Source organism: Balaenoptera musculus, chromosome 9 (genome assembly GCF_009873245.2).
Source record: "Balaenoptera musculus isolate JJ_BM4_2016_0621 chromosome 9, mBalMus1.pri.v3, whole genome shotgun sequence".
Lineage (NCBI taxonomy): Eukaryota > Metazoa > Chordata > Mammalia > Artiodactyla > Balaenopteridae > Balaenoptera > Balaenoptera musculus.
The window spans coordinates 3,046,551-3,062,172 of record NC_045793.1 but is presented as its reverse complement, the minus strand read 5'-3'; the positions used below and the strand labels follow the sequence as shown (position 1 = coordinate 3,062,172).

The following is a 15,622-nucleotide window of genomic DNA, read 5'->3' as shown; positions in this document are numbered from 1 at the left end:
CACTTTCTACTGCTTAAGCCTCTAGGCCGGCTAGAAACTCTGTCCTCACAACTGGGGGGACAGGGAACTGACAGCCCTCCCTACCCCATCTGAGGTACAGACGGCCCCCCTACGCTTCCTTCTGGAGTCCTGAATCCAGTCAAGTATGAATTCGTGAGTTTTTTTCAGTGAAGCCAAGTAGATACAATGTTTGTAAATCACAGAAAGAATTTCTGTCTGGTAATCTTTTTATGAATTGCAAAACTCAGATTAATTATAAAACCTTAGACTAATTACTACCTTTTTGGGTAATTTACACTTTTGAAAAATTATCTTATTATTTCTACATTTAATTTTGAAAATTACATTAATCATTATCCTGATAGCTCTGCCTCACAGAATTACTATGTAAAAATACAGTAATAACCCATTTAGCTAGCTGACCTCCAGAAGCTTCAGCCACCTGAAACATACATACACATCCATTTCTCATGCATCATATACACCTTGAAAGAACTTTAGAAATCAAAGTACCCCCTTCCTCATTTTTCAGGTAGCATCAACAATTTCTCAGCATAAGTTTATAAGTTAGTGTAACATCTGTGAAAGAGCGTAGAAATATTACACATTTTATAAAATAAAGACTGGCTCTACTTGGGCTAATCACTCCGTGATGATTTGATAATTCTGCCAGGTGTGTAACTAACTTCGCGGATGAAGTCACCAAGCTGGAAGGGAGTGTGCGACGTCTCCACGCGCAGTGTCTCCAGGGGCTGTTCGCTTCTCGCGGTCCTGGGGAGGCTCCAGCCGGACGGGAGGGAACTGGCCACCACTCCTCCGGCATTCAGGACACCCTCGCGTGGGCGGAGCCTCATTCCCAGCAGTGACACCAGAGCCCTCCGCCGTTCCCCGGCGGCGTGGGAGCACCAGGGCGGCGTGCCTGAGACCGGTTTTCCCGGCCACCCCTGTGTCTCACGTCAGCGGGAGCCTCAGAGCCCAGGTCAACGCACTGCAGTACGACTCGGAGGGTGGGGGCACGGCTCCTCCCGCGTCCCGTGGCAGGGAAGCGCCCGCGACCGGAGGAGCTCACACTCCAGACGGGCAGCCCTTATGACTCTGCACGCAGCATGCACCCTGGAAAGCTGTCCCTGGGGGCTGGGGAGCAGCGAGCACGCGTGTCCCGGCTGCAGACTGCGGGGCTCGCAGCAGTAAAGCAGAACTGGCTCCCTGCGGCCCTCCCCCAGGTAAGTCTAGATAAGATAACGCAGCTAAGAAGGAGGACACACTAATGATAATAAGGCAGAAACGGAGAGCGAGAAAAGCACAGTAATAAGCAGCTATTATCCCAAAGGCAGATAATAACATATTAAAATAAATTCACTGCTGAAAGTCAGCATAATTAAGAGGCCCCAAGGCCACTGAGGAAAACATTTCCATTAAAAAAGATTATTTTAAAAATCTTGGTGCCTAAAGAAGCAAGTTTTAAACATCTATAAAATTCAAATATGAGAAAGATAAACTGTCCCTGGGCAAAAGGATGCCTAAATTTTTAAAGTATTTGTCAAATTTAACATTAAGGTAAAGGCCAAGGGATATGCACTTAAGAGAACCAGGCCTCCGCCTTCGGCTGGACACAGACCGCACTACCAACAGCAGCCCCCAGTAGGAGACTTACTAGGTTCAGACAAGAACTCGAGGGTCTACCAGCACTATCTTGGAATGAGCGCAAACTGCTGGATGGGTTCTGGAAAATTCTACCATCCTGTAATGCAACACTGCAGTCGCTGGACAGTATAGGTGCTGCCACAAATGAAAAGCAGGCTGGAATGCGGAAAGAAATCGAAGAGTAGGATGCCTGGAGTCGTTTTAAATTCTACCGCCAAAGGGAGAAGTAGGACGGGGAGACATTCAGGCAGACTGGGAGAATGGTGACCGCGGCCGGAGCTGGGTGAAGGCTGCTTTTACGCAGCCGTGTTACAGACTGACTTTCCTGGGAATACAACTGCAGTGTAAGACGAAGGAGGCAGCGCTGTCTGGCCCAGAATCTCAGCAAGGATGGGCCACCGTTTTGCACCGTCACCTCGCAGCTGGCACCTGCGTCTGCAGGACAGAGGGTCAGGTCCGCGGTGATTCTACACCCCCTCCTCCAGGGTGTTTACACACTGAAATGCAGACTTTCTGTTGGCTGTTTTCCTTTTTTACATTTCAGATTGGGCAATTTATATATAAATACAAATATATATTCAAGTTATATGATGTTACTGTACATAGGAATTTCACTTCGGGATCATAAAGGGGGTATTACAAAATATTTGCTGCAAAAAGGGGCCTGCGGCGTCGCTGGGCTTCAGAAGCTCTGCGGTAAGCGGTGTGGGGAAGCCGCCTGCGCGCCCCGAGCGCGGTGACGAGGCCGCCCTTTCACGGTGCGCTAGGAAATCCACACAACACGTGTGAAGTCACTTTGATAACAGGCTCCAGGCTACTGTCTGAGGGGAAAAAAGTTTGTAGACAGGGGAAGGGATGAGATACAGTCCCTCAAGGCAAGGAAGAGCGGAAGCGAAGCACAGGCCGGAACAGGGCCCCAGGGAGCCGGTGCTGGGGTCCACAGCCTAGTGTCCGTGGCAGGTCCACCCCTCCTACAAGGCGGCAGCAGGTGAAGCCGGCAGGAAACCTGCTGTCAGGCCTCACAAAGGCTCGGGTGGAGTGAGCCCGCTGGCCAGGCAGAGACAAGCACCCAGCCAGAAGCACGACCACCGTCCTCACCGCCGCCAGTCAACAGTCGTTCCGACTTACACAGCAGCCTCGCGAGAACCTTCTCGGGAGCCAGATCTGCTTTCAGGCTTATGTTCCAAACTCAGGCTTCTAAGCCTGCAGGGCAGCGTTTCAGACCCTGGACGCCGGTGACGTTCAGGACTCGCAGAGGCCAGCCGGACTCAGCGGCACCCTCTCCTAATTCCTACCTCTCTCCTTATTAAGCCACAGTAACTGCCATGTTGGTTTTTTTAAGATAACACATGTAAGAGCGTGGAAAAGAGAAAAAAAAGGGTAGTGGAACAGAGCCATTTTAAAACAAATATACACTATAAATGATGAGAAAAAACGGAAGGGTCGAAATTATAAACTTAAATTCAAAAAACCCACATTTGACAGCAGTCAGTTCAACCAGCAGCCATAACAGAGCAGCACAGTATTTGATCAACAAAACTGAACAATTCACCCACCAGCTGAGACTCTACTTTCTAGGATAAACTACCCACAGGTCAAGCTGGATAGTGGAACAGAGAGCCACCAGAGGGATCATGGGACAAGTGGTCACTGTGACCCTTGTCGGAGAGCAGAGACATAGCCCAGATAGGGCAGGGCTCCCCTAGACTTGTCTGCCTGGAAATCAGGACCCCCGGCCAGTGGGGATGGAAGGGAGCCCTGTTCCAGGAGTTCCTCTTGGAATCAATACACTTTCTTAGCAGAATTCACCCACGTCATCTGCTTCAAGACAGCACGTCCACTGCCTTCAATACGTTTGCTTGGCTTAGACAACTTCCAGACGGTGACAAAATGCGGCCACCCGTAGCAGGTGCGTAAGCTGTAACGTGCAGAAACCTTGCTATAGCCTGATTTCATGTACAGGGCCTTATGCTGGATGGTTCCTGAGATGTCAAGAGCATTTCCCACCCAGAGCCGTACCTTAGCAAACAGTGTCAGAAGAGCTGCACTGAAACTTCAATGTACTGCTTTCAAGATACTTGACGAAGCGTACAGAATTCATTAAATTTACTACCAACCTTGACTACAGGCAAATCAAAGACTTCCCGAGCTTCTCCCACCTCCGGATTGTCCCCGTCTTCTGAAATGATGTGTGAGGCGAGTGCATTGTACGACACTTCCTTAGCTTTCCCAGCTTTTAGAAGCTGAATAACCTTTAAAAAACCACACAAATTAAAATGGAAAATGCTGCATTTCATTCTCAATTTATACAAATTATTACAGTGAAAATTCTAATAAACGCACACCATGTTCTCCACATCGGATTAATAACCTTGCACTAAGTCACGTGCAATGCAACATCTGGGGGCAACAAAAAGCAGCAAATCTCGATTCACTGACAGGTAAGCACGGAGGCTCCTGGGACCCAGGTACTGGACAGGGTCCGTCTTGAACACAGGACTGACAGACAAGGTGAGCACAGCACCGTAAGTGCTGAGACTGGCCTAGCACGCGACACGCCATGTCTCAAACATAACGGCCTGGGGACAGGTAGTTTCTGATAAATGGAAACGTTTCTGGAAGAGGAGCTACAGGAGCCGAATCCTTATGAACTTAAAGGCGTCAGCAAGGCAAAAACACGTGCACCGTGTGGACAGAGCAGCGCTCCACACGCTGGACAGCTGAACGCGGATTAGACCGTCGACTGTGGCTCACAGATGCTGTGCAGAAACCTTTGCATTTCTTCCTGAAATAAAATACAGAGTGTCTCCTGGAGAGACACGGAGGGCTGGTCAGCAGGGAAGAGGCATGATCAGACTTCACAGAAAGATTATTGTCAGTGTAAGAAGAATGCACTTACACTGCAGGACTGCAGCCATGACACCTGTTAAGAAACAACTGCAATAATTCAGGTGGAAGGGGCAGGTAACTGAACTGGAGGAAGGTCATCAGGGGCAAGAAGATGATGTGAGAGAAGCAACAAGATCTGGTGACCGAAAGGGGCACGTGTAAGAGAAACTGGGGAATGACAGCACTGCTCCCGACGACCACGTCTAAGAGCGGATGGCGGGGGAAGGCAAAAGTCTTAGTTTCGGGCATGGCCTTCTTTGGTGCCACTCTAAGAACTAGGAAGACACCCAGCGCGTTGAGGATGAGACCTGGGTCCCACCTGAGTGGAGCCATCAGCCCGCTACAGAGACGGGGCAAAGCTCTGGGAGTGAATGAGACGCCGGAGCGGGAAGGGAAGGGAGGCCACGGCCAGCAGTGGAGGCTGCGGGGAGCGGGGAGGCCAGGAGCCGGACGCCAGGAGCACGCTTCCGGCTCAGAGCGGCCGAGGGCACCCCACACGTGGAGGCGAACGAGGTGTTCATCCAACGCACGTGAACTCTCTGAACCCACATTTATAAGATTCAGAGAATCGAATATCCTGGCTCTAAACTTTTTAGAAAATATACTGTTTCAGATCAAAGTGGTTTGCAAGGACATTTTTGAGCCCTTAGACTTGATTCACGGTTAAGTAAACACAGTTCCAGTGCAGCGTGCTCCAGGTTTTAAGTAACGTATGGTTCAGGTCACTCTTAAGAGCCAAAGTCCTAAAGTAAAATAGGGGGTGGGATGAGAGAGGGGAAGAACGGTGGACAGTGAAGAAAGGGAAACCCTGGAAGGGAGAAGCCGCACCTTACAGGCACTTCAGCCCTCTGAGCTCAGCACCTGTTTACCTTTAAATTCAAAGCCTCTTTACCTTAGAGTTACAGTGGAGAAAGGACCCACCTAGGTGGTGATCCAAGGGAGTTTAGTTACTAAGATACCAACAGGCAAGCCTCTGTAAGGCCAAGGCCCATCAGCCTTCCACAGATCCTTTTAGGCCACCCAAGTTTTACTTGTTAAGTATCGGTCTCCACTCAGGAGGCCCAGGCCGCAGGTCTCCAAGCTTAGCACTCAAGGCCAATGAGACACCCAGGTGATAAAACTGTAAAGATAAACTTTAGCAAAAAGAACAGTGTGAAGAACCACCTTAAGACTCAACTGCGGTTCATTCCCACAGCGGAAGAACAACATTCTAACGTTCAAACACATGTTCTACTTAGAAAAAGCTTAGGAAAAGCCACAATATCCTTTGGCATGAGCCCAAACGACAAAAAAATTCAAATGTTTAGTGTGATGGCGTTACCAGGGTATTTTTCCATATTATTGTATAATTCACCCAATTAGGGAAATCAAGAAACACGTATCCGCTGGTGGTAAACTGAGGGTTCACGGCCGCACACGAGATGACCGACCCGCAGACCTGCGACCCGGGGTGGCTGCCACACCAGAGCGGCTAACCGTCCCCTCAGCAGCCCGGGACCCACGTCCTTACCAGCTTCACCGGCCGAAGCTCCCGCCACGCTCGGACCCACCGTCTGGGCGTCGGGGGAGCCCAGACCGCCGAGGCTGCCGCGGGAAGGGCGGCCCTGTCCGAACTCCGCCCAGAAAGGAGCGGAGTGGGAAGCGGGCGAGGCGGCCACGAGACAGCACCCCGGTCCCCCCCCGCGCGGGGACGGGGACAATCGGCGCAGCGCTCCAGGGCAGACCCACCTCCCCATGCCCTCCTCCCCCAGTCCGAACACAGCCCCTTCCTGCCGCGGATCCCGCAGGCCCCCAGGTCCCCTCCCCCTGTTACAGGGGTCAGCACCCCTCCCAGGTTTCCTCCCTCCCCGACCGCGGGGCCCGCAGACCAGCTCCCTCTCCCCTCCCTCCCCTCCTGCCCCGCTGCCGGCCTGCTCGGCGCCAGGCGGCCCAGCCTCCGCGCAGCCACGCCGGCGGGCACCGGGTGGCCGGGCCCAGACGATGTGCGCCCTGGCGCGCGCCCGCGGCCGGAGCGAGGACGGGCCGGGGACGCGGGGGGCGGGGCGGGGGCGGCGCGGTACCTGCGGGTCGATGTCGCCCACCGCGTAGTACTTGACCTCCTTGAACATCTCCTCGGGAACTTTGGGCGCCTGGTCCGACATGGTCGCGGCGGCCCGAAGGCTCCGCGGCGGCTCCCGCCCCGCCCGGCCCGCCCGCGGGGCCCGCTCCCGAACGGCGCGGCCCGCGCGGCCCCGGCCCGGTCCTGCGAGTCGGGCCCGCTCCCCCGCCCTCGGCGCCCCCGCCCGCGCCGGGCCGCCCAAGCGCGGGAGCCGCGCGAGCCTTGCGGGCCGCACCATCCCGCCCGCCGCCGAGGGGGAGCCGAGGGACGGGCGGTCGGCCGGCGCCGCCCAGCGCCTCTGCTGCAGCCCGCGGCCCCGCGGACATTTGCACCGAGCAGCCCGCTCCAGAGACGGGGGCCCGTGGCCGCCGCCGCCCCCTTAGGAGGAAGCCCGGGGGTCGCAGGGAAACGCACCCCCCTCGGTGGGGCCGGAGTGGGCCGGTCCCGGGAAAGAAGGGAACGCGGAGGCCCCTCCCGTCAGCACGCGCGGCCGCAGGGGCGGCGCATGCGCGCGGCGAGGGGCGGGCCCGTGGGGTCGCTGGCAGGCGGCGGCGGCGGGAGTGGGTCACTGGCCTTGGGCGCCGGGGCGCGGAGCGTCGCTGGCTGCTGCCAGACGGGACCCGAGGTGACGGCTCAGGCCCTGGAGCTCGGGTCCCGGGTCCCAGCTGAAGGGCGGGGGCGCTGGGCCGAGTCGGAGACGGAGCGCTGCGGGCCGGCCGAGGCGCGCCAGTCCCCCGGGCGCGGCCACTGGGCTTCTCCCCATCGCCCGAACCCGCTCCTGCCGCGACCCGGGCCGTCGGAACCAGCCCCGCTCTCCTCCCTCCCGGTACCGCTGACGCCAGCCGGCCGCCACGTGTACCCGCGCTCTGACGTCATCCGGCGGCGCCGCGGCGCGAGGAGCACGGGGGTCTTCGCGCACCTGCGCTCCGCGCGCTGCTTCCGGCTCACCTGCGCGGGGGAGGGGGGCGGCGCGGCCGGCCCGACCCCCGCCTTCCCTGGGGGCCAGGCTTTGGCCTAGGCCTGAGAATGGAAAGGGACGTGAATCAGGCCCGCTGCTGCTACCTGCTAAGCGGAAAGACATTTTAAAGTAAATGTTAGTGAAATTGGTCGAGAGAGAAACCTTGCAAAATTATTGCGGCAGCCTCCTATAACATTAACTCATTTTTGAGGCCCTTGTATTACTTTTAGTCTGCGATAACAGAGAGGTTCTGAAAGTGACAGTTGACATGGTTGGTTCATTGACCAGGACTTAATACAATGGACACTGGCTCTTTTTAATCGGCGAATACGGTTTTGATTGCACGCACGTATGTCATAAGTGATTTTGTATGGGCAGAAAGTAAGCACACATTAAGCCTTTTAAGTATCCTTACGTTTTATCATTCTGATGTTTTCTGCTTTTTGTCTTTTTCATTTGTCTTTTGAACAGTCTGAAACAGCCCTATTCTAAAGCTAACAATTTTTTTTTTTTTTACAAATAATAAAAACATTCAGTACTTGCCTGAATGAATAAGAATGTACTGTCCTTCCTTTGAATACCCAAGCATATATTTGGTATTGACCATTTGTAACATTTTACCTTACATGTTAAGAAAATGTAGGAGGGATAAATTAGTTCTAAATACCAAATCAAAATTAGCATGCCCTTTTATTTACCTGTGTGAGAAAACTTATTTATTGATAGCTTTTTTTCTTCCTTGGTTAAACAGGAACTAAGCATGTCCTTTTATATTAAAAGACTTAAAACATACCTCAACCGGGTATTTTATTTTGTAAGTTAAAAAAGAACTTGTAACATTCAGCAGGGCAAGTTTACCCTACTGTGACTTCTGATAGTCAAGAAGGCAGATTATGGGACTAAGAAATCTGTTATTTAAAATCTCATCAACCTGTCTAGAGATTGTAAAACATGAAACTATGCAAGGTCAGTGTTGTACACATATGTGGGCCTTATCGCACCAGCATCAGGAAGGCCCTGGGTCAATGGCCTACAAAGAAAACATTCGGTAGAGTGTATCAAACACTGCTACTTTGCCAGTAATGTACAAGAAACATCTTTAGATGAAATCTAACTTCATGTGGATAATGGATGTTCTGAGGAAGTATCAGTTCATTTAACAAAAGCTTTGTATTTCTTTAACTGACACGTGTATGACCCCAAACGCGACACTGAGCATTACTATATTTACAATTCTCCCAACTAAGTTCAAAGCATGATCATTTTGTTGATAACCTTCAGAGAAAAAACAGCCTGTTTAATACTAATTTGATAAATAGGGTAATACATTTCTCATTTTTTATTTTGCAAAATTAGATAACAAAGCTAGAAAAAAATAAAAGTTAAATGTGAAATTAGAAAATGGAAAAGTAACGTTGGGAATATTTAACTCAAATTGTACTTACTGGTGGGAACTTGAGGCAGTTATTTAGATAAGTATTTCCAAATGGCTTTTAAAAAATGCATCTCTGTATTGTATATAGCAATCTCAGTCTTGCTCTCATGTTACGTTCTATTCAGTTCAGCTAATCACATACCCCTTGAAGTTAGATATTACCAATGTTTAGTAAATCTTTAGTTTGGGTTTATAGACTACAACATTTAACCTTTCCACGAAAGGGAGTACTTAAGTTAGAGACATCAGCAAGCCAGAGTTTTATCGAAGGAGAACCTGGGAGCCAAAAAGGCATGTTTCTTTATGGGACAGATCAGTCGGCTGACCCACAGGACACAGTTACCACCAAAAGTCATCTATTCACTGTAGAAAAACTAGAAAACGTGAGTAATGGAAAAAAAGTAAATTACCTCAAATCCTATCCCAGAAGCAGCACTACTGAAATCCTTCCAGACATTGTCCCATACAAATACATTTTTCCTTAAAAAAATTGTTGCCGCCTAAAAAACAGACAAGAATGAATGTCCTTCCATGTCAGTAGATATTGGATCCAAATCATTTAATGGATATGTAATACTCCATTTTTAAATGTACCTTAATTTACCTAATCAGTTATGTATTGTTGCACTTTTGTTTCCAATTTAACAATGACAGTGCTGCAATGGAGCAGTCATCTTAAAATAAGCACGCACGTGTAATGTATTATACTGGTCCGTGCTCTAAGGGCAGACACGGTCCCACCCCTCTCCCCGTTCGCTGAGCACACAGTCTATTAGTCAAGAGGACTTAGATCAGTGGTCCCAACTATGGGCAGTTTTGCCCCCCAGGGGGCATTTGGCAATGTGTGGAAACATTTCTGGTTGTCATGGCTGGAGGGGAAGGGGAACAACTGGCGTCTAGTGGAGGAGGCCAGGAAGCTGCCCAACACCCTGCAATGCCCAGGACAGCCCTTACAGCAACTACCCTGTGCAACGTGTCCATAGTACTGCTGTGCAGAACCTAGTTTAAGACGACATAACAGACTACAGCATTCCATGGGATTAAGACGTTGAAAGTTTCTTGCACATAGCTTAGTGGCTTGCTCAGACAGTGTCCCACCAAACGGGCACTCAGGGCTTTTGTCATCGTGTGGCTTTGCTATCTGAGAGCCATTTCCTTCCTCCTCTACAGGGGGAAGGAAGCAAGTAGAGTATCATTCAGGAGGCTCTACGGCCACGCCTACAGACGGCCACCTAAGTCCAAGTCCACCCACTTCCATTGGCCAGATCCTGGTCTTGTGACCCCAACTTAAACTGCAGGGGAGGCTGGGAAATGTAGTCTTCCTAAGTATCCAGGAAAAGGAAATGGGATTGATGGCATTTTGCCAATTTCTGCCATCTTTAGTTTCAAAACAATTCTACAAATTAAGATTATAGAATACAATAAAACATAAAACAAAAAAATTATTAAAGATAACTTTAAACAACCATGCTTACACATAGCTACTCAATAGACATTTGTTGAGTTGGGGGTCGTTGGCTCTGTATGGAAAGGGTGAGCAGTGCTCTCTTAGAAAGCATCAGGTATTTGTTGAAGCCCTGCAATGGACGTGCTGGGTATCTCCGCTCATCTTTCTCCACCCCAGGTCTACACTCCATCCTCTGCCTTGCTTGGTCCAGGATGCTGACCTCACTGGATTATATTAATAGGCTCCCTTGTACTCTGGTTGCCAGTTGAATCTGCTGAATGAGGAACCCCAGCAGAGACCCAAGAGGGGAGGAGAGTAGGACTAGAGTGTTTATTTCTCAGGCTCCTGGTCAGGTTGCCTAGAGATGGCAAAGTCATCTGTTCTATACAACTTTCTCCTTCCAGGCTCTGGTCAGCTTTCCTTCCTCTCATCCCTTTGGACCTAGGTTCCCTCACCATCCACACATCCTGCCTACACCTTTGTAGCAATCCCTTTATAAATCAGCTTTCTCAGATGATCCTAATTTGAATGTGCTGCTTCACTTGTGACCCTAATTATATAATGCACATGAAAACCTGGTAGGACATTGAGAAATTTTTTTCTTTCAAGTCAAATGGTATGTTTGCCCTCATAAAACTAACAAATACTTGGATACACAAGCCTAACACTAGTGGAATTATTAATGCAGCAGAAATTTAGACAAGAAATTATTAAAATTATTAAATGCAGCAGAAATTTAGACAAGAGGTCCCTGTGTGCCAGGATAGCTGAGGCAAACTTCTTAGATGGGGCAGATGAGAAGGGAGCAATTCTTGGAGGGGAGGAGGCCACAGATAAGAGGTGTGAGGTTAGAATGCTGGTGTTGCTGAATAAAAAGTTGCACATTTTAGATATTAAGTAATTGGCTATTTGATACAAGGGGAAAATGGGGAATAATGCAAAATGAATACCAAGTATATGAAGATCCTGGAGTCCCACCAGAGCAGGTTGTTGAATTTGAGGTGTAGAGTAATCCTGTAGCTCTGGTAATAGGAGAAAAGAAAGCAGCTTACTGGCTATTGAAGGTTAACTGCTTTGTGGCAGGCTGGCTATCGAATTAACTATTGCTTCATTGATGGCCTTTGAAGTGTGTAAAAATAAAATTGTCATTACGAATTGTATTGGCCATTTGATGTCAAGCACCCAGCAGCACTGACATGCCAAGGAATTAGAACACATTTGTTTATAGTAGTTAAATGAATGAATGAAGCCTTCACATTTGGCGGAAGAAATTGTTCCCCATCAGTGGTTTATACCACCATGCCCACATTGGCTGCGTGTAATTTCTGGCAGTGTTCACAGGCACCAGGTACTGCAGTAAGAGCCTTGAAACTTGGGAGGTTCCCTACAAACTGGGGCTACTCACTTTCCTGTAGATCAAGTGTCTATCAGAGATTCCTTCTGTGCCAATGATCTTTGGTGCTGGCTTTGAGGAATCCATATTAACTCACCTCCCCAGAATGGATCCCAAAACAGGGCCTGGACCACAGTGCTCCGTGTCCTTGTCAATTGCGTGGAGAGTGAGAACAATGTCAAAAGGGTGGAGAGTCCAGAAACTTCTAGCAGGATACCTGCCTAGATATTTTTAAGCTTGGAAACACCATTGCCAATGGCACTAAGCACCACAACTTGAATCTAATTCTGTTGTTATTCTGAGACTCTTCCTGGAGGTTAGAAATTATATCCAAAGATCATGTTGATGGGCATGACAGTTTCAGGTTGTGGAGAGAGTTGGGCTCCTTTGAAAACGTATCCTTAGTTTTATCTCAGATTGTTCACCAACTAATTCATGAAGATCCTAGGCTAGGACCTGGTTCTCTACTATAACACACTGACAAAGATTTTAACAATCTTCTCGGATTCTAGCTTCTTAATCCGTTCCTCCTATTCAGATGTATTTCCATCTCCAAGACACTGTGAGTCAATCTCACTTTTTACTAGAGTATACTGAGGATGAGAAAACTGAGGCCTAGAGAGTTTAAGTTACTTGTTCATGATGAGAGTTGCTAGCAGATTTGGGGCTAAATCCATCTTTTTTTACTTACTCTAATTCATTCTTTTAAAAAATTGAAAGAAACAAGATTTAATTTCACGTATAACAGAAGTAGAAAAAAGGTAAACTCTCTAAAAATAGTATTTGTGGTATGGAAAGTTTAACTTGATATAGGTTGAAAATAGTCCACTGATTTATATTTTTGTAGCTAATATATATTCATTCCTCTTTTGGAACTGGTTGAGGACGAAGAGATGATTGTTAGATCTAAGTTCAGGGTTTCCCTATTTTAATGTCTTGTGTCAGTTTTAATTTTCTGATTTAATTAGTTTCCTAATTAGAAGGGGTTAAATTAATTAATCTCATTATTTACTATATATTTAATGATTTCTCCTCTATAGGGAGTTACTTAATTTTCAAAAATTGGAAAGCTATGACAAGAGGGAATATTGCCACGTTCTAGACTTATCGCTTTACGATCAGTGGCAGGAATAGGACAGACTGAAGGGAACTTTAGGTGAGATATCGGATACATGCAAAGGCTAGTCCCCGCTTGTTCTGAAACATGGTACAGGTAAAAACATGAGTTAGGATTCAATCATTTCTATCAAATGAGAACTCAGTGGATGTATCCTTTAAGGTTAAAATATCCTAGAACATAGGATTTTTTTTTTTTTTTTAGTTAATTTATCTATTTAATTTTGGCTGTGTTGGGTCTTCGTTTCTGTGCGAGAGCTTTCTCTAGTTGCGGCAAGCGGGGGCCACTCTTCATCGCGGTGCGCGTGCCTCACTATCGCGGCCTCTCTTGTTGCGGAGCACAGGCTCCAGACGCGCAGGCTCAGTAGTTGTGGCTCACGGGCCCAGTTGCTCCGCGGCATGTGGGATCTTCCCAGACCAGGGCTTGAACCCGTGTCCCCTGCATTAGCAGGCAGATTCTCAACCACTGCGCCACCAGGGAAGCCCGAACATAGGATTTTATAAGAAATAGCCCTACCACATGATTTTAGTTATTATAGACAGTAAAACAATCATGAATCATTGAATAATGCTAAGTAATTCTAATGAAAAGGAGACTCTCTGACATTATCATGTGGTATAATGGCATATTAAAATATTGTTTTTCCTCAGGTTTGTCAATGCACTAAACGGATAACATTTGGGGAAGTCATAGTAAAATCATAAGCCTAATATCTGTATGATTTATGGAAATCAAATAGGCCTGTTCTTTCATGTTTATAGATGTAGAAATATAAACAATTTGTGGATAACTATGTTCTAATGTAGCGATACACCAAAAAGATTAAACAATTACTTTTTAGAGAAAATGAGGCTGTATCACAAAATGGCCGCGTTGTTCTTTTTCCCACTCGGCAAGTGCCTTCTAGCGTGGGTGTGAGCAGTCAGTCCTCTGCAGGGAGGGGGCTGCTGGGCTCAGTCGCTCCTGTACCCCTGCCTCTTCACTGCCACTTGTCCATAACACCACTGCTCCCCGGGAGAAGCCCAGGCCCACCGAGAGTTACATGAGGAAGGCTTGGGCGGCGGTACAATTATAAGCACAGACCGAACATATTTAGTAAAATGAAGTGGTCTGGTTATCAGAAATTCACTTCAGTTGAACAAACACTGATTGAGCACTTAGGTGCACTGCAAATAGGCCTGGCTTAAGAAGCAAGGCTTAGCAAGATGCGCCCATGGGATGACTGAGTTCCAGCCTAGAAGCAGCATGTTACATGCCAACATGAGTAGTATAAGGTAATGGAATTGAAAGCAGGGAGATACCGCGGGGACTGGGATGAATACAGAGGGCCTCTCTGAGGAGGTGAGCTGTGAGAGGGCTCTGAAGCAGGGGGAGGGGGAGGGGGGAGGGGGGAGGGGGAGGAGGGGGGAGGGGGAGGGGGAGGGGGAGGAGGGGGAAGGGAGGAGGGGAGGAGAGGGGGAGGGGAGGAGGAGAGGAGAGGGGGAGGGGAGGGGGAGGAGGGGAGGGGGAGGGGAGGGGGAGGGGGGAGGGGAGGGGAGGAGGGGAGGAGAGGGGGAGGGGAGGAGGAAGGGAGGAGGGGGAGGGGAGGGGGAGGAGGGGAGGGGAGGAGGGGGAGGGGGAGGAGGGGGAGGGAGGAGGGGAGGGGAGGAGGGGGAGGGAGGAGGGGGAGGGGGAGGGGAGGGGAGGAGGGGGAGGGGGGAGGGGAGCAACCCTCCTTTGGAGGAGCAGCCTGAGCAGAGGCCTGGCCTGGAACGAACGTGAGGCGGCAGACGAGGCACAGACCCCCCAGCAGAGGAAGACGACTGGGCGGAGCTGAGGAGACCCTACAAAGGAGGAGGCTGAAGACCTTCAGGGAAAAACCACGTGCGAAGAGACAGTAAGTGCCCACGTTTCTCACGGAGTAGGATCCATCTATTAGAAATCCCTATCCGAAAATGGAGAGGCTGAAACCGAGGCAGTAGCAGCTGGTCTTTCATTTGATCCCATGTGGGAAATGCCCGCTCCTGCTCAGTTTACGGCGGGCAAAGTAGCACTGCTAGTTCCGCAGTACTCAGAACAGTACTCTGCAGACAGCCGCTACTGCTCTTGTCCCAGAACTTCCAGCAGCTTCCCTCTGCTCGCGGAGCGAAGTTCGTCCTTCCAGCCTGCCGTCCGTGACCTCCACCATCCCCCATTACCTGCGGCACACACCCACCTACCCACTCCAGACCCCGAGCTCCGAGGCTTGTCTCCTGCTCCCTCCCCTTTGCTCATGCCTCTTCCCACCTACCTGGGCCACTCGACGCTCCTCAGACACATCCGAACTTCTCACGCCCTTGGCTTTGTCGACTCTGGACCTCTCCACCTGAAACAACCCTCCACGTACGCGCCTGTGCAGACCATACCTCTTTCTCCTATGTCCATGCTCAAACGTCCCACTCCATGAAACATCTCTGGTGCCTTGAGAGAGAATTTCTTTGGTCCCTTCTATTTGTGATTTTGAAGAAGTTACATAACGGGGGGCTCTCTGGATGGATCAAGGCTGACTAAGCCAACCAAGGGCAAGCGAGCTCATCTCAGCTCAGTGTAATGGCTGCTTGACGCACCTGTAAGCCATTGTCAGGGCAGGGGACCTCCAGTGTGGGAGCCTGCCTTCCTCCCA

At 49.7% G+C, this 15,622-nt stretch overlaps 1 protein-coding gene across 4 annotated transcripts in view; it reads right to left on the bottom strand.

Moving 5' to 3' along the window:
- The window catches only part of PAXIP1 (PAX interacting protein 1), a 47,891-nt gene extending 41,116 nt beyond the window's left edge, over positions 1 to 6,775 (bottom strand). For 2 of the 4 annotated variants that reach the window (XM_036862826.1, XM_036862825.1), the window contains exons 1-2: positions 6,594 to 6,775; positions 3,762 to 3,896 (exon numbers count right to left, since the gene is read on the bottom strand). In XM_036862826.1, the coding sequence (XP_036718721.1) occupies positions 3,762 to 3,896; positions 6,594 to 6,674 (216 nt within the window). In that variant the 5' untranslated portion in view covers positions 6,675 to 6,775. The remainder of the gene's footprint in view (positions 1 to 3,761; positions 3,897 to 6,593) is intronic. The other 2 variants (XM_036862823.1, XM_036862824.1) reach the window with 1 other exon arrangement.
- Positions 6,776 to 15,622: the final 8,847 nt, after the last annotated feature.